Source organism: Macaca thibetana, chromosome 2 (assembly GCF_024542745.1).
Source record: "Macaca thibetana thibetana isolate TM-01 chromosome 2, ASM2454274v1, whole genome shotgun sequence".
Classification (NCBI taxonomy): Eukaryota; Metazoa; Chordata; class Mammalia; order Primates; family Cercopithecidae; genus Macaca; species Macaca thibetana.
The window spans coordinates 152,467,178-152,493,182 of NC_065579.1; the positions used below are offsets into that span (position 1 = coordinate 152,467,178).

The 26,005-nt window shown below is 37.2% G+C and overlaps 2 protein-coding genes across 2 annotated transcripts in view; both read right to left on the reverse strand.

Annotated features, from left to right (window-relative positions):
* Window positions 1-13,311, reverse strand: part of CD86 (CD86 molecule) — a 62,276-nt gene extending 48,965 nt beyond the window's left edge. Inside the window, exon 1 of the mRNA XM_050781856.1 lies at window positions 13,141-13,311. Within this exon, the coding sequence (XP_050637813.1) occupies window positions 13,141-13,154 (14 nt within the window). The 5' untranslated portion in view covers window positions 13,155-13,311. The remainder of the gene's footprint in view (window positions 1-13,140) is intronic.
* FAM162A (family with sequence similarity 162 member A) overlaps window positions 1-26,005 on the reverse strand; it is a 569,879-nt gene that overhangs the window by 342,752 nt on the left and 201,122 nt on the right. The window lies entirely within an intron of this gene.

The window sequence follows — 26,005 nt, forward strand, 5'->3', positions numbered from 1 at the left end:
GCCTGCATAAACATTTGTCATGGATAACACTGTAGAGAGAACTTCCTGGGGGAAGGACAGTCTAAGTGATTTAACTTCCTTTCCAATTTAATAATTCTGTATTCTAGCTATTCAGTAGGATTTACAATCTAATCTTACAATATCAGGACTTCTTCTGATAGGTTATAAAAAGATGGTCTATTATTTAACAAATAACATAACTATGTAAAATATTTCTCATACCAATGAAATATATACAGCAGCACATTTAAAAATTAAATATCAATAAACTACCAACACCTGTGATGTTACCTTTCAGAACTCAAAGTAGATACCTGATTCCCAAACTTGTTACCTTTTCAATCTTTACCTGAGAATATTAAACCAATATTCAAAAGACTGTGACTCTGAATTTAAGTGGCCTATTTGTCTAAGGGTGTGCATTTACATATTCTGAGAAACTGTCATTTCTTTACACAGCATATGACATTTGCCATTTTCTTTATAACCTCAGTTAGAAGAAATAAAATGAGGTAATATTCTAAATGTAAAAGTTGCTTGAAGGTTAAGTTCATATTTTTTTTTCTATGCATGCAGGGGGAAGGGATATAATACATAACAAAACTAACACATTTTAACAAATGGCAGCATATTTAAAATTTAAGGAAGCATGAAGATCCGTGAAAGCACCTTATGTAAAATATTTATTTGAGTATAAATTAAATGTACACTACAAAGTAAAATGAAATAGATTGGGGTATATAGAACACAGGCAATATGACTAAACTTGTTAAAAAAAAAACCAGTGGTTTTCTAAATCAGTGATTTTTTTTTTTTTTTAAGTTTCCATTTCACAACAGAGGTGGGGACAGGGCACTGCACATTCAAAGACTTACTTCCCTGTGGCATCTTTGTGACCAAGGCACGTAAGACTTCTCTGAACACTTAAAATGTGCATTTGTCAACCTGGGCTTGTAGTTTTCAAGTCGGTGATGCAGAATCATAGAGTTGCAATGTTTGCAGCTCCCTACTACTTCCACCACATGCTTTATCTGGAAGACTTGAAGGGTCTGCCGCCACACAGAGGCATTACTGCCTGAAAGAAATTTTCTGGTAAAAGGTGTCACTCTTTCTACTCTTTAGCAATGTGAGTAAGGGATGGCCTCTTTTGAAAAGTGTCTCAATTTCAGCTTTACTCAAATCTTATTTAAGATTGCAAACAATCTTAACTTGCACTAGCTGGCTATAGTTTTAATGTGAGGAGTTGGAATTTTTAAGAAGGACAGTATTTGTAAACCAATTTGGTCTTTGCATTTGGCAGATTGCAGACAAAATATTGAATTTGAGTTGCATTTTCACTGTGGATGGCCTATTTGCATACAAACAAAAGAGATTATTTTTAAAAGAGATTTTCTGTGTTTTTGTTTTGGTCTCTTGGGATGACTGTGGTAAGGAAGAAGGGACGAGGCCATTTTCATACCTTGGAGTTTACATATTGTGTTTATGTCACCCTGTATTCTTTCTTCCTCACCATCCACTTTCAATTCATTGGTGGCCAGTTTTAGAGTCTTCGTCACCTCTAGTCTGGACGATTGATTGCAACAGTGACTCCCTTCATTATCTTTCATGGAGAACAATTTGATTATGAAACTTCCTTCCTTTAAAGACCCACGCCTTACTCCTCACGAGTTAGTGGTCACGCTTCTTAGCCAGACACATGAGGCCTTTCAAAGTGTGAATTCAATTTTTCTCTTCTGATTTTATTACCCAACGCATACAACTGCCTCCACAACCCATACAACAGTTACACTTGAACCATTCACTATTCCGTGACCATCTTCCCCACCATCCCCCATCCCTAGAACCTTTGAAAACATTTTGCCTTCTTTACCTTTGTGGAAGCTGTTTCTTCTGCCTGGAATGTCTTCCCTGCTTTCTCTACTGCAATACTCCACTCTTCCTTTCAGATCCAGATCACTCCACAGTTGGAGCCTGAACCCTTCCCTGTTTTTTTCACCATATCTTTATCTTCCTTAGTCCCTCTTCACACTATTTATTTTTCCATTATAACAGTTTCCTCATCCTGTTAAAAAGTCACTGCTCATTCAGCTGGCCTGCTCTGAGTTCCATAAGTTTGGGGAACGTGTTTCATTTCCCTTTACTCCTGGTACTTAGCATAGTAACAGGCCCAGAGTGGAGGCTCAGTTAAGTATCTATTTATTAAAGTCAATATCTATTAACTGATTACTATGAGCTAGGCACTCTGCTAGAACTCTAAGGCACTCTAAGTATTTTAAATGCATTACTTCATTTAATCTTCACAATAAATATTAAAAAAAAATTTATAGGTGAGGAAGCTGCCTTTCAGAGGGTTTTGTTCAGCTGCCAAGGATCACACAGCTAGTGTGACCCTCAAGCTTTTAGCAGAATATAGAATTGAATGTGTTTTCATTTCTAGCTGATAATGCTATGTGACTACTGTTAGAATGTTGGATTGATGTCAGTGTCTGTTTTTTGGACAGAATACTGAGCAGCTGGGTACCTTTTGAGTAAGTTCTTAGCCTTGTCCCTGGTCATCACAGTGGTCACTTGTTTCTTCCTACTCTGAGCTATGTACTTGATATTTCTTCATTCACCCTCTTATTCCTTACCCTCTGAACGTGGAAACCATTCAGCCTTCTAAGTGACAAAGAAACTGAGGCTCAAGGAAGGCAATAACCTGTCCAAAGTTACTTTAATCATAGGAAATATTTTTCCTAAGGCCCCCAGAACTGAATGGTTCTTGACTGGGACCCTCAGCCAATGCCTGAAGAGTGTGTAAAGGGATTACTCTGCCTGATTGTTTGAAAATAAAATTAGAAACATTTAAGGGGCTGTGTTTTGGCTTGTTTTTCTTTTTTTCTAACTTTTCCCCTGCAACCGTGAACACTTAACAAGCCAGAGAGATCTCCTGGAAACAGAATCTTGGGTCAGCCATAGAATGGACACATTAACTTTTCTACTGCCTGTCATCTAAACTCTGTTTCCTTCAAATTTACATGTCTGTATTGAGCCCCAGTCAAGTTTCCCCCTCTCCCCCAATTCAGTTTCTTCCAACACTCAGAGATCTTGGAGAGCAGAATGTAAATGGCCTTTTCCTTAGAATCTTGTCTCCTCAAAGGAGTGGAATGGCTCGGTCCAGACTTGCTGCAAATAACCTTCATTTCTGGACTCCCAGTTCTCACCTCCCTTGATCCATAGGTTGTTCCTTCTTCCTTGTTGGGGCCTCACTTTCCAGACCACAGCTCTTAGACTCAAGCATCTGCAGCATCCAAGCAGCTGATATAAATGAGGCAAGCAGGTTGCACAGGAAGAGGATAGCTTATACCCCATTGGAAGTTGGGCAGCCTCTGCCAGATTCACCAGTTGTTACCATGCGTATAGTCACTCTAAGTTAGTAGGAGGTTGTTCAATTAGAAGGACTTTACGTTTTGAGGTGAAAGCCTCTCAGGTTATGTAAATTATTAATATTACTGCTGTTAAGGAAATTAAGAAGCCTATGGATGATAAAATGTTTCATGCAGTATATGCATCTGGGATTATTAGCACACTGTTACTAGATATTCTAATTCTCCGGAAGAGCTGGAAATCTAAACTTATGTGAATTCTCCAGATTTTTGAAATATTCGCAATTAATTATGATTAAGGTTTTTGGTTTTTTTTGTTGTTTTGATGACTCTCTGTCTAAGGACCATTTTTAGTCCACAAGCTTTTACTTTTCAATCTCTGGCTTTTACCTTTATCATATGGTTGCCAGAACTTGTTTTGGACATGGCTCAACACAGCTCTCTCCAAGCTCAAATCTTTTCATCCACAAATGTTTCTTGTTGCTAGAAGTAATGTCTTCCTTCCCTGATCTGCCATAATAATATATAGCATGGTTGTTCATAGCTTGGCTCTGGGATCAGATTGGCATTTGGAATCCTGGTTCTGTTGTCAGCTGTGTAACTAAGCAAGACTCAGTTTTCACTTGTGGAAAATCCGGGATGATAGTACTTACCTCCTGTGGTTATGATGATTAAACGAGATCATATATGATACAATAGAGTATGCCATAATTCCTGTCAGAGGCTAAGACATATTAGCTATGGTGATATCTCTTCCCATAGAAGCTTCTAAACAGGATTTTCATCTGATTCATCTTCATCTTTCTAACATTAAATAAAACTTTATTGAATAAATTAATAGTCAAATAGTTCCAGCCCCCTACTTTCTAGCTCTGACTCACTGCAGCCTGGGCCCCAATATAATATTCCTAAAATAGTCAATTTACAATTTTCTCACTCTCTCCTGAACCTCTGATGCACTAACAGAGGTCAGAGGTAAAATTGGTGGTTTATACCAAACCAGCCCCTCCAGACATTGAGCCATTATATAAATATTAGGATTTCACTGGTAAGTTTGCCTTTCTGGCTCCTCTTGAACTATAAGACTTGGCTGTTCTGAACCACATCCTTATACACAGGACGACAGAGTGGTGACCAGAAGTACTCCTCGAAATGGGACTCGCCTGTGGGCGTACACAGCTTCTGCCATTCATACGTCATGGAGCTGTACATAAACCACAGGCCTGCATCACTCACTTCCGTCATCTGAGGATCTATGTTGGCCACTCGTGGCATAGGGGCTGTACCTCACTACTAGATTACTTTTCAACTTGATTTCATCCTGCTCAGCAGAGCAATGTAGTTGTACTGAAGATTTGGCAATTTTAGTCAAAGAAATAATCCTATTTCCATAATCCCACCAACCAGGAGGTAACTACTATGACTATTTTGACATATTTGTTTGCTATCGTTTTTTTTTTTTTTTTTTTTTTTTTTTGCCTCTTGGGGCACCCCCTTGCTCCAGCATCATCCCCACCTTACGAGCAGCTACCCTTTATTGTCCTGCTTTGTCAACCCTGTGTCACAGTTGTCTTGTCTGGATGGTGGAGGGGCATAGTTTATGCACTGCCTCAAAGACTGCCTGTGAACGACACTTTCCCTTCCCCTTTCCCTCTTGTTTGACTGATTCATCTGTCCTTGGCTGGTTTTGCATAAGCTGACTTTTCGGAGTTGTTGGGCAGCTCCTGATGCAAGATTAATGAACATTACTTTGTATGTTTGTTTGTAAACCAATGTTTATGCCAAGACTTGTGCAAATATATTCTCAATTAAAACACCGGCTTCTCAATTCCTGATATGGAGCTTTCTTTCTAAAATTCTTCCTAGGCCAGGCGTGGTGGGTCATGCCTATAATCCAGCACTTTAGAAGGCTGAGGTGAGCAGATCACTTGAGGTCAGGAATTTGAGACCAACCTGGCCAACATGATGAAACTGTGTCTCTACTAAAAATACAAGAAAATTAGCTGGGTGTGGTGGCATGTGCCTGTAATCCTAGCTACTGGGGAGGCTGAACCCCAGAGGTGAAGGTTGCAGTGAACTGAGATTGCACTACTGCACTCCAGCCTAGGTGACAAAGTGAGTGAGACTCTGTCTTTAAAACAAAAAAAATTCTTTCTACGTGCTTACTTACTTAGAAATCCAGAAAGCGAAAAAGCAGGTTTTCATAGACAATGTCATGAAAGCACTTACATGATTACTATTATAGAATAGAATTTTATTTTAATGTTTTTGGCATCCTACCTTACATAAAATTTATTTTAGGCAGCTTTGTTGCTTGACTTTCACCTGATTGAACTGCATTTGGCATGCCCTTCTCTTATCTATAGTTAGGAGATCTACTATAGCAACTTCTAGGTTATAGGTAAGAGTCCATCTGCTGGAAATCAATCAGAAAGGCAGAGCTAGAGAACTCTGACAATTAAAAATATAGGAAATAATAGATTTTAAAGCAAAGAATGCGAGTCCTAAAATATTTTTTTTCCATAGGACTTCCTGTCCATTATAAATTATTATATTCCTCATGGCATTGGCAAGTGCTAGTAGCCTCATCTTACAGAGGACACTGAAGTTCAGGAAGCTGATAGGTTTCCCAAAGTGATACCACTAATAAATAGAAGATGATTTATTAACTACTTATTATTTGACACCAACCAAACTAACTCAAAACCCTTGCATTTACCTAAGACATCATATGCCTACAGGCAAATAGGAAACAGCTACCTTCATGCTCCTATGAAACGTCACACAGTTATAAAAAACTCTTATAAAAAATCACCTTTGATATATTTACCACAAAACTGAAATTCTTGAGAACAGAAATCATGTTTACTCATCTTTGCTTTATTTTTAATGTTTAGCACAGTGCCTGGAACAAAGATGCTGAATGAACTGAAAAAAAATTTACTAAGAACATAGACAAATTGGAAGTGCCCAGGGTGTCTGCTTGCACAACCATTTTTAAGACTCTTGATATATGTTGACAGAAATTGCTTTCCAGAAATGTTCTACCCGTTCATATTCCCACAATCAGTAGTATATGAAGGTATACTGTTATTGCATACTTATTAGCATGATTACTCCCAACCATCCCAAAATCCACATAAATTGTTAATTTGTAAAAGGATAATATCTTGTGTTTGAATTGGCATTTCTTTAATATTTAGTGAAGATGAACATTTTTGTTTTTTTTTTACTTTTTAAACTTTTAATTTTTTAAATAATTATAGATTCAAAATAAATTGACAATATGTATAGGGAAGTCCTGTGTACCCTTCACCCAGCTTCCTTCCGTGGTAACATCTTGCACACACGGTTTGTGTTACTATTCACCCACTGAGGGACTTTTTTTCCCCAGTTTGTTACTATTATGAATAAAGCTGGTATAAATATTCATATACTGATTTTTTCAGGAGCATAGGCTTTTATTTTTCTGGGATCAAAACCCAAGAACGCATTGCTGGGTCATATATTAAATGCATGTTTGGTTTTATAAGAAACTGCCAAACTGTTTTCTAGAGTGACTTGACCATTGTACATTCCCAACAAGCAATGGATGCATGATCCAGTTTCTCTGCATCCTGCCAGCGTTTGGTGTTGTCACTATTTTTTATTATTTTAACCATTTTTACAGGTAGGTAGTGGTTTAATTTTTTCATAAAGGCAAATGACGTTGACTGTCTTATGTGGTTGTTCACCATCTGTATATTTTCTTTGGGGAAATGTCTTTTTATATCTTTTGCCCATTTTTCTAACTGGATTGTTTGTTTTACTGTCTAATCTGATACAGGAAAATATCTCATTGGTGTTTGAATTGGCATTTCTTTAGTATTTAGTGAGAATGAACTTTGTCATGTTTATTTCTTTTTAAAACAATTACTGAATTATTAACTGCATTAATTGCTTTTGTCATTTCGTAATTGCGGGTTTCTATTTCTAAATAGACTAAAAAAAGGTATCAGTGATTTCATTTGTGTTCATCACAGTACCTTAAACTATCAGACTCTTGATAAAGATTTATTGTTTAGTAGGTTGAAAATAATTGTAAGATTGGGGTGATAATCTAGGTTGGCCTTTGGGTAGCTGAGTATTTTAGGTTTATCCAGTTTTACCGAAACTGGCTTGTATTGACTAGTTGGTTCACTTAACCAAATGTTCATTCCTTTTATTTTTACTTGATGTTTTAGTGCAAATCTGATTAATCTGATGCCTAATAATATAGAGCTGTGACATTAGGGTTGTTTGGCTTATCATATTCCTGCCACTAGAGAAAGATTAATTTTGACTCAAAGCTTTCTAAGAAAATGTTTCTCTATTCCAATCTCCAATGGGTTTTTTTTTTCCCAATCTGCTTATTGACGTAAATTATAAATGATCCCTGAAATTTCTCTTGGGCTTGTTTTCTTCTTTATATCACCAGATTCACCAGAGGCTTTACCTCTGCAAAGCCTCAAATTATAGCTTGCCTCTGAACTGACACTGCAGAATAGAATCTGTATATGTACTAAAATCCAACCTGTAAAATGACTGCAAAAATTATTTTCTTCCAGAAATCCTTCCCAAACTAGTTTTGGGTGGGAAAAATAAAGTATCGAATTTTATTTCTGGTTAGCCTTTTTTTTTTTTTAAATTTAAATTAAAATTTTTTTTTTTTTAGGAATGAGAGTCTCGCTATGTTGCTCAGACTGGTCTTGAACTGAACTCCTCGCCTCAAGCCATCCTCCCACCTCAGCCTCCTGAGTCACTGGGATTACAAGCATGAGCCATTGACCTCAGCTCTGTTTAACCTTTAAAATGGAGGAAGGAAGAACTCCGGGTCTAGCTGGCTTGGCTCCAGATTATTTCCACGGACAGCAGAGGTGAGTTTACTCCAGTGAGGAGGTCTCATTTTATCACCAGACTTTCTGCAGGAGACCGTCTGTGCTGCTTCCATCTTCAGAGCTCTCCAAAGTCTACTGCCTCCATTCAACTGGGAGCGTTCTGCAAAGGTCACTGAGGGCCTCTGGACTGACATTTTCAGTCATTCTCCTACTTCGCCTTTCTGCAGAATTTGACCTGTGACTACACTCTGCTTTGTGAAATGTTTCTACTCTTAATTTAAGTGATGCAATCCTGTTTTGGTTTCTTTCCCTCCTCCCTGATGCACTTATTCACAGCTTCTTTCTCTGGCTGTATGCACTCTCGCCAAGTGTATTGGTTTGCTGGGGCTGTGGTAACAAAGTACCACAGACTGCGGTGGCTTAAACAACAAAAATTTATTTTTTTTCTGGAAGCCAGGAGTCCAAACTTAAGGTATCCACAGGGTTGGTTCTTTCTGAGGGTTGTGAGGAAAGAATCTGCTGCAAGCCTTTCTCCCTGGCTTATATGTGGATGGCCGTCTTCTTGTGTCTTCACACTGCTTTCCCACTGTGTGTTTCCCCTTCTTACAATAAGCACAATTGTCTTGGATTAGGACCCACCCTAATGACCTCATTTAAATGTTATTATCTCTGTAAAGACCCTATCTCCAAATATGACCAAATCCTGAGGTCCTGGGAGTTAGGACTTCAACATATGAACTTTGAGGGAGCCACAGTTCAACGCTTAGCATGTAGTCACTACAGTTACCTTTTATGTCACATCTCACGTGCTCAACACTGAAGCTTGGTAAATATGCTCTTTCCATGGATGCATTCTCCTCTTTCTTGCATCCATCTCCCCACTTGATTTCTTTCTTTCTTTTTTTTTTGACGGAGTCTCACTCTGTCACCCAGGCTGGAGTGCAGTGGTGCTATCTCAGCTCACTGCAACCTCTGCCTCCTGGGTTCAAGCTATTCTCGTGCCTCAGTCTCCCAAGTAGCTGGGACTACAGGCGCACTTGATTTCTATGACACCACTTTTCTCCTGGGCTGCTCTAGTCTCTCTAGCCTCTCCTCAGTATCTGTTGTAGATTCTTCTTCCTCATCTCCCTCCTTAAATGTCGAGGTTTTCCAGGTTCTGTCCTTGGCTTCCTCTCAGTTCAGTCCTCCATCCTCTCTGCTACTGGACTGACCCACAATGAGAATTTCAGCTATCAACTGTACTTATGCAGAAGACTCTTCATGTGCCTTCCAGGCCATTCTTCTTTCTCGAACTTGCACCTGAATATCTACTTGTCTACTTGAACATCTCCATCCAGCTGCTCCACAGGCACCTCAAACTCAACACGTTAAAGAAGGAATTCACCATCTGTCCTTTCTCTCTGCCTGGCACAAACCCACTCTGCTTCCTATACCTTCCATTTTGTGAAGGATGCCACTATGCACCTAGATCTCTCCTCCCCTCCCAGTGTCTACATCTGTCAAAAACCAAATTCTGTCAATTCTGGTGCTTAAATATCTCTTAAATGCATCCTCTCCTCTCTGATTCCACCATAACTGCCCTGGTTTCATGCCCTCACCATTTCTCCTTGGCTTACTCCAATAGTCTCCTAAATGATCGCCTTGTCACTCCAAATCAGTTCTCATTCTTCTGCCAGGGGATTTTTTTTAAAGTAAATTTTATAATGTCTCTGTTTACGATTCTTCAAACTTAGGCTGTTCCTTTAGGATGATCATAGCTGGATGCCTGGACTCTGAGCTCCTTGTTCTGACCCCACCCAGTTTCATCCTCTATTATTACTCCCCATTAGGCATCTTCTCAAAGCTATACTTAAAATTCCCCCATGCATCTAAACCCCATTTGTCTATTTAATTACCCAGACCTTGAGACTTCAAACCACATTAACCTCCCATGAGTGTCTCTGAGTCATCTGCTCTCTCTTATAGTAGCTCTTTGCTCCAGGCTTCATTCCTCCTCCTAACTTGACTTTCAGTTTCCCTAACTTCACTTGGCTTTCTACCATTTGGCTTCCCACTGTGATCAGTCACTCCCTGGAGGCTGGCCTTGTCCTTGGGTACTGCTTGTTTCAGATCAGCTCCTGCATCCCAAAAGCACAACCTGGGGTTGTCCTGCCAGGCTCAGAGGATACTGAACATTTCCGCTAGAAAAAACCTTCCTCCATTCTGTTCCTAGTAAAGCCGTTAAGTGGTTGTATAATCTTGGACAAATCACTTTTCCTCTGTTTCTTAATCCAAACAATAATAGTAATAAAAACTACTAACAATTCCTGAGTACTTAGCAGGACAAAGTTCTAAGCACTTTATATGGATTATCTCATTAAAATCTCACAACTACTTTATGACATATTACCATACCCCCATTTTACAGACAAGAAACTTGGAATTACAATGGTTAAGCAACTTGTCCAAAATCACATAGCTAGGAAGTTGGGGAACTGGTATTCAAACCCCAGCAGCCTGGCTTCAACGTGTGGCCACTTAGCCACTGCATTGTCTTCCCTCTCAATATGCAACTCACCCTAGAGAGTCATGCAATCACTTCTGTAAAATAAGGGAAGAGTGCTCCGGCCTGTTCTAAATATAAAATTCTATCAGAACATTGCTTTCAAGATCTAATGAGTTATGGGTAGAGTGGGTGTATTTTGAAGAGGATTCAAGAGATGACAAAAGATAAATGCAAAGAGCTAAAGCCCTAACTATGGAATCTCGCAACTTATAAATTATCACACACCACTAGATTGTTGCTTCTCTGAAAAAAAAACAGCTATTTTTTTAATCTTAAATATTTAGCTTTATTTTTCTGCTTGCAGATGGGATTCAAGTTCGAAATCACACAGAAGAAAATACAAACCACCTATATTTCTGATTAATATTGTTTGTATACATCACTGTTCGTTCTGCATTTTTCCCCTTTAACTAAATATATTATGAATTGTTCTACAATGGAATTTTAAATAATTACATGGTATGCCATTATGGATGTTCCATAAACAATCAATCACTTGTTTTTAAACATGTAAGTTGTTTCTAAGATTTTCCTTATTAGAAACAATAGCAAGAAAAATATCCATCACTAAAACTTTACAAACATGTATTATTATATCTTAGAATAAATTCCTAAAAGGTGAATTTCTTGGTTAAAGGGCATATACATTTTAAAAGCTTTGATGTGTATCACTAGATTATTATCCAGAAAGATGATATCTCCGTTAGTGGGCAACTAGGGTATAAATAATCCTCCCTTCTTAGCAAGATGGAGGGTTCTTGCTTACTTGCTTTTTAAAATTTAATATTTATCTCTTTCATAGAGAAAAAAATGATACTTCACTGTTGTTTTAATTTGGGTTTACTTCACCTCTTATGAGAGTAAACATTGTTTAACGGCCATTTTTGGTTCATGACCAATCTTCAGGCACTCTGAAACAAAAGGAATCTTAAGTTCAATATAGACAGCAGCCTGTGGTTCTTTAGACCTCTGCAGACAGTGCTGGCATAATTAAGTAGTATCCCCTCTATGGTACCATAAAAATTATAAATTCTGACATTCTTTTTTTCTTCATACGAGTATAACATTTCAAAATTCCATTGGAGCAAAAGGAGTCTTTACTTGAAAATTAAATTTTAATCTTCTGAAATAAAAGCAACAAAGCTTTTTTGAAACCAGTATGCACTGGGTAGATGAAAGTTACTTCGAGTTTCAAAGAACAGTAATTATAAGTACCTAGTGACAGCTGGGCGCGGTGGCTCACGCCTGTAATCCCAGCACTTTGAGAGGCTGAGGCGGGCAGATCACGAGGTCAAGAGATCGAGACCATCCTGGCCAACATGGTGAAACCCCTTCTCTACTAAAAATACAAAAATTAGCCGGGCGTGGTGGCGCACGCCTATAGTCCCAGCTACTCATGAGACTGAGGAAGGAGAATGGCTTGAATCCTAGAGGCGGAGGTTGCAGTGAGCTAAGATTGCGCCACTGCACTCCAGCTTGGCGACAGAGCGAGACTCTGTCTGAAAAATAAATAATTAAAAGTAGATAAATAAATAAATACGTAGTGATTGGTGCCAGCTGCCACCATCCAAGAGAAGGGCGGATGTGACTCCTTCCAGGAAGTTTCCACAGCATGGAGAAACCTTCTGGCGCACAGTGAAGCGGGCAGGAAAGATTTTAGCTCTACGCCTTATGAATAGTGTGAACTTGGGCAAGTTTATTTAGCCTCTTTAAGCCACAGTTACCTCATCTGTCAAAAAGAATGATGATATCTTTCCAAAAGTCATTGTGAATAATAAAATTCAGTGAAATAACACTAGTAAAGTACACAGCACATCATGCATGTTCAATACATGGTAGCTAATTTAATCACTCTACATCCTTCCACTACCCAACCCTGCCCAGAATCTCCCATGGCCTGACTATGACATATTAACTGAGTTTTGTATTTTCTCCTTATATCACTTTTTTCTCTTTCTTTTTCTTGATCTCTCACCCTCTATCTTCTCTATCTCATTCCTCCACCCTCAGACCAAACTGACCCTGGTAGACAAAAAACATATTCCCTGTTATTTGTCATTCTTAGGAAGATATTTTAAAAATTCCTGATTCTTCACTTAAAATCAATGACCATAACATTCAGTATTTGAATAACAAATTTACAAAACCAAAATTAGGCACCTAAAAGATATATATAACTACCACCAATAAACTGCTTTGGGCATTGCAAATAATTCTCACCTTCATGTGACAAAGATCTTTTGTAGAAAAAATAAAGGCTTCTCCACTTAGGAACTAAGTGGAGGACACACAACAAAGCACCATCTTCAACCTCAGCCTTTCACTGCAGTCTCAACTCATAACTTCTCTGCAAAGAATAAGAATTATTACTCACCACTGGGGATCCATTTTGTCTGCTTCTGCTGTGGCCTAATATCTGGAAATGACCCCACTCGTCCGTGTGTCTGTGGTAGTCCCTGTTACAGCAGCAGAGAAGCAAAGCTTTCACCCTGTGCAAGCCTTCCTCGGCAATGACTGTGTACCTACCCAGCTAACTTTCTTTAAGAGAAGCTGTTCCTCTTTTTTCTACAGATTTTGACCACACTTGAGGAAGAAATTTAACCCTTTCCTTGCAGTTTAAATTCGTTGACGTAGGTCTACATCTATTAAAAAATATATAATTCAGTGGCTTGAGCTCCAGACATGACGTTAAGATGAACCTGACTAAAAAAAATCTCCCCTCTTGAAATTCCCTCAAAAAACCTAGAAAATAAAATAATTAGAAAGAGAAAACAAATCTCCACAGCTACAAAATAGAATAATCTACAGATTTTGGTAAGATAATAAAAAGTGATTCATTATGGATGTGGATTGGGAGTGAGTAGCCACCCACCCCTGCCAATTTCCACAACCAAGGTATGGAGAGTTTCACTGAGCTGGGGTGGGGGTGGGAGGTGGAGAGATGTTCTGTGAGGACTGCATAACCAAGGAGAGCAAACAGAAACTACTGCTTTTATTATTTCATTCCTACTATAGCCAAGGATTAAACTGATGAAAGAGAATATTCTGAAACAGAAGCCTGAAAAAAACACAGCATTATAAAATTAATAGATGTCCCTAAGAGACAAACATCAAATGAATCAAGCAGAAACTATACTAGAAGATATTTCCTCGTATGAATTAAAATGGGCATTATCTAGGAACTCAAACTGTTTAGTATGTCAAAGCAAAGTTATGAAAATCGAATCTCATCCAGGCAAATCATTGTGAACATTTTAAATTCCAAACGCCAAGCAAAAAACAAAATGAAAACATAGGATGACTACAGAGAAACAAAAAACAACTTGGCATCTTATTCAACCCTAAATGGCAAAAAATAGCAGAACAATATCTGCGGAATTTTGAGTTAGCATTATCTACCTAGATAAGATGCCAGTTAAGTGTGAACTCAATAGAAATATGTCACCAAGCAGGCAAGACAACAACTGCAACAGAAATACCATCACCAAGACAGCCTTTCTAAATAAATTATTTAAGGATATATTCCAGAATAATAAATGAATTAAAATAGAAAGGCTTAAAATGGAGAAGCCATGGCTGAAAACACCAGTGCTGAGCCTTAAAGCAAGTTAAACATGGAGAAATAAGACGAAATAATTGTGAATTAGTTTAGACCAAAATGGTAAATAAGAAAAAATTATTAGAAGTAGATAACATATATTATTTTAAGGAAGTTTAAAAATAACAGATGACATCACTGCTAACTAGAGAAAGGAAGCAAAATCAACACATTACTAATCTTCAAATAAGAAGATAGAACAATTATTATTTTATCGACTTTGATAATTTCATCTGGATTTGAGAATTTTAAAAAATGAAGATAGCAATGATATAAAATAAATTATCTATCTTCAAAATTATTGCAGAGCAGGAATGCAAATAAAATAGTATTTATAACTACATGACATATCAGAAATAAGATAAAAACATCCATGTAAACCTCATTTGTTATACATAATAAATATTAAAGGTATGGAATGTCATTTTTCAGTTTCTTGGTATCAGTGTACACACTCAAATTTCCATTTCTTGGTATCAATACATACACTCAAATTTTTATTTAAGATAGCATAAGCATTTTCTCCTGCTATCATAAACTTTTTAGTAGTCATTAAATAGTACGTTAATAGTACATCAAGTATACACTGTGGAAGCTGACTGCAATGGCACGTATCTGTAACCCTGGCTACTCAGGAAGCTGAGGTGGAAAGATTGCTTGAGCCCAGGAGTTTGAGACCATCCTGGGCAACATAATGAGACCTTGTCTCATACGCACAAAAAAGGTATACATTGTAGAAAAATTATCTTTCTAATATCAGACAATTTTAGCTGTTCGTATTTTTATATTACAATTTTCTAATTAATATGTTTAGTATATATATTTAGGAGTTTTTAGTATTTATTAGTTATCCATTGCCATATAACAAATTATCTCAAAATTTATTTCCTTAAAACAATAAATGTTTAGGGATTGGTATCCAGAATATATTATTTAAAAACCTCCTGCAACTTTGTAGAAGAAACAACAAACAATTAAAAAGTAGGCAAAAGAGTTGAACGGACATTTCTTCAAAGAAGATATACAAATGGCCAATACTCACATGAAAAGATGCTCAAAACCACTAGTCATTAAGGAAATGCAAATCAAAACCACAGTGAACGTCAGCAAGATGGCAGAATAAGAAACCCCAGCCTGTGCTCCCTCCCACAGAGACATTAATTTAACAATAATACACAGACCAATTCCTTTTGTAAGAAATCCAGAAGCTGGCTAAGAGGCTACATCACACCAGGTGAGCAATAAAACAGCTGCACGGAAGCTAGTAAGACAATTCATGGTATACCTTCACCATAGTCTGTCCTCTTGGCACAGTGCCACATGGTTAGGAGGAAATTCCCAGTTCTTGGCTTCTCCCTGAAGAAGAAATGAGAAGACCGGACCATACATCCAATGCTCTGACTTTTTGGCCAGGCGCGGTGGCTCATGCCTGTAATCCCAGCACTTTGGGAGGCCGAGGCAGGCAGATCACTTGACGTCAGGGTCATTTGAGACCAGCCTGGCCAACATGGTGAAACCCCATCTCTACTAAAAATACAAAAATTAGCCAGGCGTGCTGGCACCTGCCTGTAATCCCAGCTACTTGGGAGGCCGAGGCAGGAGAATTGCTTGAGCCCGGGAGGCAGATGTTGCAGTGAACTGAGATTGCGCCATCGTACTCCAGCCTAGGTGAAGAAGCGAGACTCCGTCTCAAAAAAAAAAAACAACCAAAAACAAAGTTCTGACTTTATTGGGGGCTGCCTGAGGGACTAGCCTCTGTCTCACTTGTCTTAGAGAGTTAATAGAACCCACCATACTCTAGATGCCTGGGAGACACTGAGAACAAAAAAATACTGGGTGATATATTGCTGTCCTAGAGGGTTCTTGCCATAGCAGATACAGACTGATAAGAGTTCAGTGGCCTATCCCTAGGGGACATGGAAAAGAGTGAAGCATACAACCAATATTCCTGCTTTTTGGGGAAATGGGGAAATGCCCATAGGATTGGTTTCTTTCTTGCCTGTCTTGAATCACTGGCATACTCTAGATGCCTGGGACCCCATGGAAAGAAACCAAAGAGCCGAACAGCGTGGTGCTATTTCAGAGGACCTGTGGCACAGCAGAGGCCAATACAGCTCAGTGCCCTCTTCTTCAGGAGGGCAAGAGAAGAAAAGAACATGTGTCCAGAATTCTGGCTTTTCGGGGGGCTGCCAAAGGGACTGGTTTCCATGTAGCCCCACTTAAGGCAGAGAAGGTCTAACATACACTAGAAGAGTAGGGGCTGCCAAGAACAAAAAAAGAGCTGGACAGTGTGCTGCTACTTTGGAGGACACACACTATAGAAGATAGACAACAGAGGGAGCAAGACATTATGAGCTCATAAAAGCCAGAAAATCTCTCTAATTAGGAATCTATGTGCACAAGTCCAGAGAAAACGTATCCACAGAAAATGTTTGAGAGGTCCCCAAAATCTTTAGCCAGGAGAAAGATTATGAAGGTCTTTCGCAGTACCAAGCCAGCTGGTAAAGACTGGAAGAAGTGGCTGGTTTTGTTTGTTTGTTTGTTTTGTTTTTTTAATATGCAGATACCAACACAAAGTTCTAAGAAATACGAAGAAACAGGAGAAATGGTCAAGTCAAAGAAACAAAATAAATCTCCAGGAACTGATCCTAGAGAAACAGAGGTATATGAATTATCTGACAAAAAAAATTCTAAATAACTGTCATATTGATGCTCAGTGAGTTCAGGAAAGTGACGCATGAACAAATGAGAAGTTCAATCAAGATAGAAAATATTAAAAGGAACCAAACAGAAATTTTGGAACTGAAGAATGCAATTTTAACTGAACTAAGAAATTCACTAGAGGGGTTCAACTGCAGACTTGATCAAGCAGAAGAAATAATCAGCAATTCAATTACAAGTCATTTGAAATTGTCCAGAGGAGCAAAAAGGAACAACAAAAATAACAACAAAGAAAATAAGTAAAGAAAGCCTGAGAGACTTATTGGACACCATCAAACGGACCAATATATGTGTTATAGCAGTCTAAGAAAGAGAAGGGTTGGAGAGTTCATTTAAAGAAATATTGGCTGAAAACTTCTCAAATCTGAGGGAGAAAATGGACTACAGATCCAAGAAGCCCAATAGGCCTAAATAAGATGAACCCAAACAAATCCACACTGAAGCACATTATAATCAAATTGTCGAAAGTCAAAAAGAGAATTTTGAAAGCAGCAAGAGAAAAGCAGTTCATTATACAAGGACACTCCTATAAGATTAGCAATGAATTTCTTAGCTGAAACTTTGAAGGACAAAAGGGAATGGGATGGTGTATTAAAAGCGCTGAAAGAAAAGAACTAGCCAACCAAGAATATTCTCTCTGGCAAAACTGACCTTCAAAAATGAGAAATAAAGACTTTCCTAAACAAACAAAAGCAGAATAAGATAATCACTAGAGTTGCCTTTCAAGAAATGCTAAAGAGAGTCCTTCAAGTTGAAATGGAAAGATACTAAACAGCAATACAAAAACATGAAAGTATGAGAACACTTGGACACAGGAAGGGGAACATCACACACTGGGGCCTGTTGTGGGGTGGGGGAGGGGGGAGGGATAGCATTTGGAGACATACCTAATGTAAATGATGAGTTAATGGATGCAGCACACCAACATGGCACATGTATACATATGTAACAAACCTGCACGTTGTGCACATGTACCCTAGAATATAAAGTATAATAAAAATAAAAAATTAAAATTAAAAAACATGAAAGTATAAAGCTAACTGGTAAAGATAGAGATAGGTACACAATACTGTAATAATTAACAGTATTGTGTAAATCACTTAATTCTGGTATAAAAGTTAAAAAACAAAAGCATATAAGTAATTATAATTGTAAAAATATATTAATGGCTGTACATTATTAAAAATATAATTTGTGATATCAATACCAGTGTGTGTGTGGGGGAAGTAAAAGCAAAGTTTTATATGAAACTGAATTTAAGTTTTATCAGCTTTAAAAAGATAGTTATATCTGTAAGTTGTTTTATTTAAGTCCCACGATGAGCACAAAGAAAATACCTATGGAATTTCCACAAAAGAAAGTTAGAAAGGTATAAAATCATGTCACTATAAAAAAATCAATGAAACACAAAGGAAGACAGCAAGAGATAAAAAGAGCAACAAGATAGCTACAACATACACACAAAAAATTTAAAATGTCGATAGAAAACCCCTTTTCTATCAATAATTTCTTTTAATATAAATGGACTAAGCTGCCCAAAGGACATAGCACAGTTGAAGGAGTTTTAAAAAAATAAGATCCAACTATGCACTGTCTGCAAGATTCACTTTAGATTTAAGAACACACATAGGCTGAAAGTATAAGGATGGAAAAATATTCCATGCAAATGATAACCAAAAGAGGGCAGGAGGAGTAGCCATACCTACAAAAGATAAAATAGACTTTATCTTAGTCTATTTGTACAACTATAGTAGAATATCTGAAATTGGGTAATTTATAAATAACAGAAATTGATTTCTTACAGCTATGGAGATTGGGAAGTCAAAAGTGCTGGCATTCGAGTCTTGTGAAGGCTTTCTTGCTGTATCCTCACATGGTGGAAGAAGGACAAAAAGAGATGAATTGCTGTGTCCTCACATGGTGGAACAGTAGAAGAGCAAAAACGGCCTAAGCTAGTTCTCTCTAGGCATTTGATGAGGCTATAATCCATCCATGAAGGCAGATATTTCATTATTTAATCACATCCCAAGAGGCTCCACCACTTAAAACCATCACAATGGGGATTAAGTTTCAACACATGAATTTTGGGGGACATTTAGACCATAACAGAATTTAAATCAAAACTTGTCAAAAGAAGCAAAGAAAGACATCATATAATGATAAAAGGTTCAGTTCACCAGAAAGATATAACAATGATAAATTTATATGCACCAACGTCAGAACACCGAAATATATGAAGCAAACACTGACAGAACTGAAGGGAGAAATAGACAGCAATATTATAATAATAGAGGATTTTAATACCCTACTTCCAATAAAGGTTAGAACATCCAGACAAAAGATCAATTAGTTAACAAGGGGCTTGATCAACACTATAGAACAAATGGACCTGATAAACATACACAGAACATTCTACCTAACAGCAGAATTCACATTTTTTCCAAGAGCACACAGTATATTTTTTTAATAGATCACATACTGGGTCACAAAACAAGTCCTATCACATTTGAGATTGAAATCATACCAAGTATCTTTTCCAATCACAATGGAATGAAACCAGAAATCAGTATCAGAAGGAAAATTAGAAAATTCACAAATATGTGGAAATGCAACAACATACTCTTGAACAAGTGGATCAAAGAATGAATCAAAAGGGAAATTAGAAAATATCTTGAAACAAAGAAAACAGAAACACAACATACCAAACTTTATGGAATGCAAATGCAATACTAAGAGGGAAGTTGATAACAATAAACATATTAAAAATATCTCAAATAAAAAATCTAACTCTACATGTTGGAGAACTAAAAAAAGAAGAACAAGTTAAACCCAAAGTTAGCAGAGAAAGGAAATAATGATTAAAGCATAATGGTGGCTTATGCCTGTAATCCCAGCACTTTGGGAGCCCAAGGTGGGAGGATCACTTGAGGCCAGGTGTCCAAGACCAGCCTGGGCAACATAGCAAGACCCTGTCTCTATACAAAAAAAAAAAAAAGGAAGATTCAGATAAGATAAAAAATGAAATAGGAGACTTGCAATTGATGCCACAGAAATTAAAAAATATTGTAAGAGACTGCTGTGAACAATTATGTGCTAACAAATTGGATAACCCAAAAGAAATGGACATATTTCTAGAAACAGAACCTACCAAAGCTGAATCATAAAGAAATAGACAATCTGAACAGACCTATAACCAGTAATCAGATTGAATCATCAATCAAAAATTTCCCATTAAAGAAAAGCCCAAGACCAGATGGCTTCACTGGTGAATTCTATCAAACATTTAAAGAAGAATTAACACTAATCCTTCTCAAACTTTTCCAAAAATTTGAAGAGGAGGGAGCACTTCCAAACTCATTTTACAAGGCCAGTGTTAACCTGACAGCAAAGCCAGAAAAAGACACTACAAGAAAAGAAAACTACAGGCCAATATCCCTGATGCAAAAATCTTCAATAAAATACTAGCAAACCATACAGTACATTTAAAGGATTATACTCTATGACCAAATGGGATTTATCCCTGGAATGCAAAGATGGTTCAACATATGAAAATCAATATGGTACATCATTAAAATCATATGGTCATCTCGATAGACACAGGAAAATTATTTGGTAAAATTCAACACTCTTTCATCATAAAACCCTCAACAAACTAGGAAGAGAAGGAAAGAAGGAATTTACCTCAGCATAATAAAGGGGATATGTGACAATCCCACTGCCAGCATCACACTTAATGGTGAAAAACAGAAAGCTTTTCCTTGATGAGGAACAAGGTAAGTGTGCCTACTTCATCACTTCTATTCAACACAGTGCTGGATGCCCTAGCCAAGCAACTGGGTAAGAAAAAGAAATAAAGGGCATTCAAATTGGAAAGGAAGAAGTAACATTATCTGTGTTCACAGATGATGTGATCTTATATATAGAAAACTCTAAAGATTCCACCAGAAAAAAAAATTTTAGATCTAATAAACAAATTCAGTAAAGTTGGAAGATACAAAATCAACACAGAAAAGTCAGTTGCTTTTCTATACACTAACAATGAACAATCTGCAAAGGACATTAAGAAAAAAATTCAATTTATAATAGCACCAAAAATTCTTAAAAACTTAGGAATATACTTAAAAAGCTAAAAGACCTATATGCTGAAAGCTACAAAGCATCAGTGAAAGAAATTAAGAAGACAAAGATAAATGGAAAGATAGCCGTCTTAGTCTGTTTTGTGCTGCTATAACAGACTACCTGACACTGGGTAATTTATAAACAATAGAAATTTATTACTCATGGTTTCACATGCTGGGCAGTCCAATAACAAGTTGTCAGCATCTTTCAAGGGGCTTTTTGCTGCATCATCCCATGGCAGAAGGCAGAAGGGCAAGACAGGGCGACAGTGAGAGAGAACAAAAAGGAACCTAATTCACTTTTATAACAAACTTATGGCAGTGATAACAAACCCACTCCTGTGATAATGACATTAATCCATTCATGAGGGAGGGAGTCCTCATGACCTAAAATTATCCCATTAGGCCCCATCTCCCAACACTGTTACATTGGTAATTAAGTTTCTAACAGTTGCTTTTCGGGGGATACATTCAAAGCACAGCATTTGCTATCTACATATCTTCTTTGGTAAGGTGTCTATTAAGGTTTTTGGCCCATTTTAAATCAGTGGTTCATTTTCCTATTGCTGAGTTTTAGGAGTTCTTTATGTATTTTGGATAACAGTTTTTTAAAAATTAAATATGTCTTTTTGCAAATATTTTCTTCCAGTCTGTGTCTTGTCTTTTCATACTCTTGACGGTGTCTTTCACAAAGCAGAGATTTTTAATTTTAATAACATATAACTCATCAATTCTTTCTTTCATGCATTGTGCCTTTGGTTTGTACCTACACAGTCAGGAATAGACCCAAGGTCATCTATATTTTCCTTTGTGTCATCTTCTAGTATTGTAGTTTTTCATTTTAAATTTAGGCCTATGACCCATTTTGAGCTAATTCTTGTGTGTGTGTAGATTTTTTTTTTTTTTTTTTGCATCTGGATTTCCAGTTGTTCTAGCATTATTCGTTGAAAATGGTATCTTCTTCATTGTATGCCATTTGCTTCTTTGTCAAATATCAGTTGACTGTATTTTTGTAGGTCTATTTCTGGGCTCTCTATTCTGTTCCATTGATCTATAATCTATTCTTTTACTAATACCACACTGTCTTGACTACTGTAGCTTTATAATAAGTCTTGAAGTTAGGTGTATCAGTACTCCAAGTTTGCTGTTTTTCTTCAATTTTCTAAGATTTTTAAAATATTTTCTTTTCCAAACATGTTTGCCTTAAGACATTTTTGAAATTCAGATATTTTATATATTTTGTAGTAAAAATATGGATTTTTTAATGCAACTTCTTCCAACCCCTTTTAATCTGACAAAACCCATTTCCCAACTTGAAATAAAACTTTTCTATTTTATCTTTTCTTCGTTTCCAAGATTGCAGTTTTACATGTAACTTTATGTAAAACTGACTTTACTAAGTTGGTGAGGTGAGAATGTAAATAAATCCTTTCCCTAATTTTAAGCCAATTGTTCCCTTATTATTTGTTTAATTCTAGTTTACTCCTCCACTGATTTGTGATGTTTTGTTAGTAATATTGTAAAATCTTTCATGTATGTGAAATAATATACAGTTTGGGGACAATTATGTATCATACTCTTAATTAACATAGATTTAAAGTATCTTATAATAATTTTAGTATCTATTAGGGCTATATCTTATTAATTTATTTTCAAAATCTTCAAAAGTCATAGTAATTATCCTTTCTATTTACATTCTGAAGTAAATTTATTGTATTTTAAAAAGTAGTCCCTCTTTAACTGAGTCTTTTAAGAACTTGTCAGTAAATTTTACAATTGTGCTATTATAATTTATTTTATTTTTACCCATGTTATAAACACATAATGCAGTTATAATTTTGCTTTAAACAATCAATTATCTTTTAGCACATTGAAATATAAGTAATAATAAATTTTATCTTACCCTCATTTATTCTGTTTTCAAATCTCTTCATTTCTTCATGTATATTCTAGTTTCTAACCCATATTATACATCATATTTCATCTGCCTGAAAAACTTCTTTTCTTTTAAAATTTCTTGTGGTGTATGTCTGCTGGTAATGAATTTTACCGGTATTTGTCTGAAAAAGTCTTTATTTCTCCATTGCTTCTGAAAAATATTTTTGCTGCATAAAGAATATCAGGTCAACAGTTTTCTTTCTTATAGCACTTTAAATATGTCCCTTTACTGTCTTCTTGCTTGCATGGTTTCTGGAAGAAAATGTCTGCTGTAATTCTTATTCTTGTTTTTCTATGTGTAATATCTTTTTTACTCTGGCTACTTTCAAAATTTTCTTCTTTGGTTTTTAGTGGTTGGAATCTAACATGCCTAGAAGTGAGTTTTTTGCTTTTGGTTTTTGGTATTTATACTTCACGGTGTTCGCTGAGCTTCTTAGAACTGTGGTTGGAGGTATGCTATTAATTTTAACAAATTATTGGTTATTATTTCTTCAGATATTTCTTATGTCTTATATTCTGTCTCTCTGATCCTCTTAAATTTCAATACATTTATGTTATATCACTTGGTGTTTTCCTCCAGCTCTTAGTGGTTCTGTGTTTTATTTTTCATTCTTTTTCCTGTCTGCATATCAGTTTGTGTAATTTCTGTTAACCTATTTTCAAGTTCTCTTACCTTTTAAAATTGTTTCAAAATTTTATTTTTTAATTGACAAATAATAATTGTACACATAGGGTACATAACAATATTTTGCTATGCATAATGTATGGTGATCAGAAGTTCACTTTCTATTGCTCTGGTCTGATAGGCTGGTTTAAAGCATTGTTTATTTCTGTCCATGCATTTCTATTGATTCTCTCTTATAGTTTTTGTCTTTCTGCTGAAATTATCCATCTGAGCTTGCATGCTATTTACCTTTTCCAATAGGTCCTTTAATATATTAATTATAGCTATTTTAAATTCCATGTCAGTTAATTCCAACATCTTTGTCATATCTGTATCTGATTCTGATGATTCCTTTGTCTCTTCAAATTTTGTTATTTCTTGCCATTTTGTGTGCCTTTTAGTTTTTGTGTTACAGGCTAGATGTGCTGTATAAGATAGTAAATACTGAGATAAATATACTCTATGCTGCAGATAAACATGCCTTTCCTTCTGCAAGGCCCTTAGTAGTATGGGGATTTACATTAATTTAGTGTGGAGTTTAGTTGGATTTGAAGTTTGTTGTTAGTATCATTGACCTCAGTGCACTAAAGGCTTCAAATTTCTTTAGTAATACCTATGCTAGGCTATGGGCTATTTGCCAGAGTGTTTCTCTAAATATCTGCTCCCCACTTGGCTTTGTGTTTCCCTGCTTTGTTTTGGATCTTCCCTTCATACTGCTCCACAGAATGAATTTGTCTCCTGCGGCTCTCTGAGCTATATTCTGTTCTTATTTTACGTGGCTTATTAGAGTAGTTATGATGGTAGGGGACAGTTCTCAGATGTTCTGATCAGGTTTTGTAGTAGTCCATTTTCACATTGCTATAAAGAACTACCTGAGACTGGGTAATTTTTGAAGAAAAGAGGTTTAATTGATTCACAGTTCCACAGGCTGTACAAAAGCATGGCTGGCAGGCCTCAGGAAACTTGCAGTCATGGTAGAAGGTGAAGGGGGAGTAAGCATGTCCTACCATGGCAGAATGGGGGAGGAGAGAGAGAGAGAGAGAGAGAGAGAGAGAGAGAGAGAGAGAGAGAGGAAGTACCACACACTTTTAAGCCATCATATATCATGAGAACTCACTCACTATCATGAAAACAACAAGGAGGAAATATTCCCCCATGATCTAGTCACCTCCCATCAGGCCTCTCCTCTAATTCAACATGAGATTTGGGTGGGGACACAAATCCAAACCATACCATTTTGCCCTTGTCCCCTCCAAAATCTCATGTTCTTCTCACATTGCAAAATACAATTATCCCTTCTCAGCAGCCCCTTAGTCTTAACTTATTTCAGCATTAACTCAAAAGTCCACAGTCCAAAGTCTCATTGGAGACGAGGCAAGTCCTTTCTGTCTATGAGCCTGTAAAATCAAAAGTAAGTTAGTGACTTCCAAGATACAATAGGGGTACAGACCTTGGGTGAATGCTCCCACTCGAAATGGGAGAAATTGGCCAAAACAAATGGGCTACAGGCCCCATTAAAATCTGAAACCCAGCAGGGCAGTCATTAAATCTTAAATCTCCAAAATAATCTCCTTTGATTCAATGTCTCACACCCACGGCACACTGATGCAAGGGGTGGTCTCCCATAGCCTTGGGTGGCTCTGCCCCAATGGCTCTTCAGGGTACTGCCCCTTTGGTTACTTTCATAGGCTGGTGTTGAGTGCCTGAGGCTTTTCCAGGTGCACAGTGTGGGCTGTTGGTGGAGCTACCATTCTGGGGTCTGGAGAATGATGGTTCTCTTTTCACAGTTCCACAAGGCAGTGCCCCAGTGGGGACTCTGTGTGGGGGCTTAACCCCACATTTCCCCTCTGCACTGCCCTAATAGAGATTCTCCATGAGGGCTCCACCCTTTCACCAGACTTCTGCCTGAATATCCAGGCATTTCCATACATCCTCTGAAATCTAGGCAGAAGTTTTGAAACCTCAACTCTTGCCTTCTGCACACCTGCTGGCCTAACACCATGTGGAAGCCACCAAGACTTGAGGCTTGCACCCTCTGAAGGCATGGCCTGAGCTGTACCTTGGCCCGTTTTAGCCATGGCTGGAGCTGGAGCAGCTGGGATGCAGGGCGCCATATCCTGAGGCTGCACAGAGCAGTTGGGCCCTGGGCCTGGCCCATGAAACCATTTTTCCCTCCTAGGTCTCTGAGCCTGTGATGGGA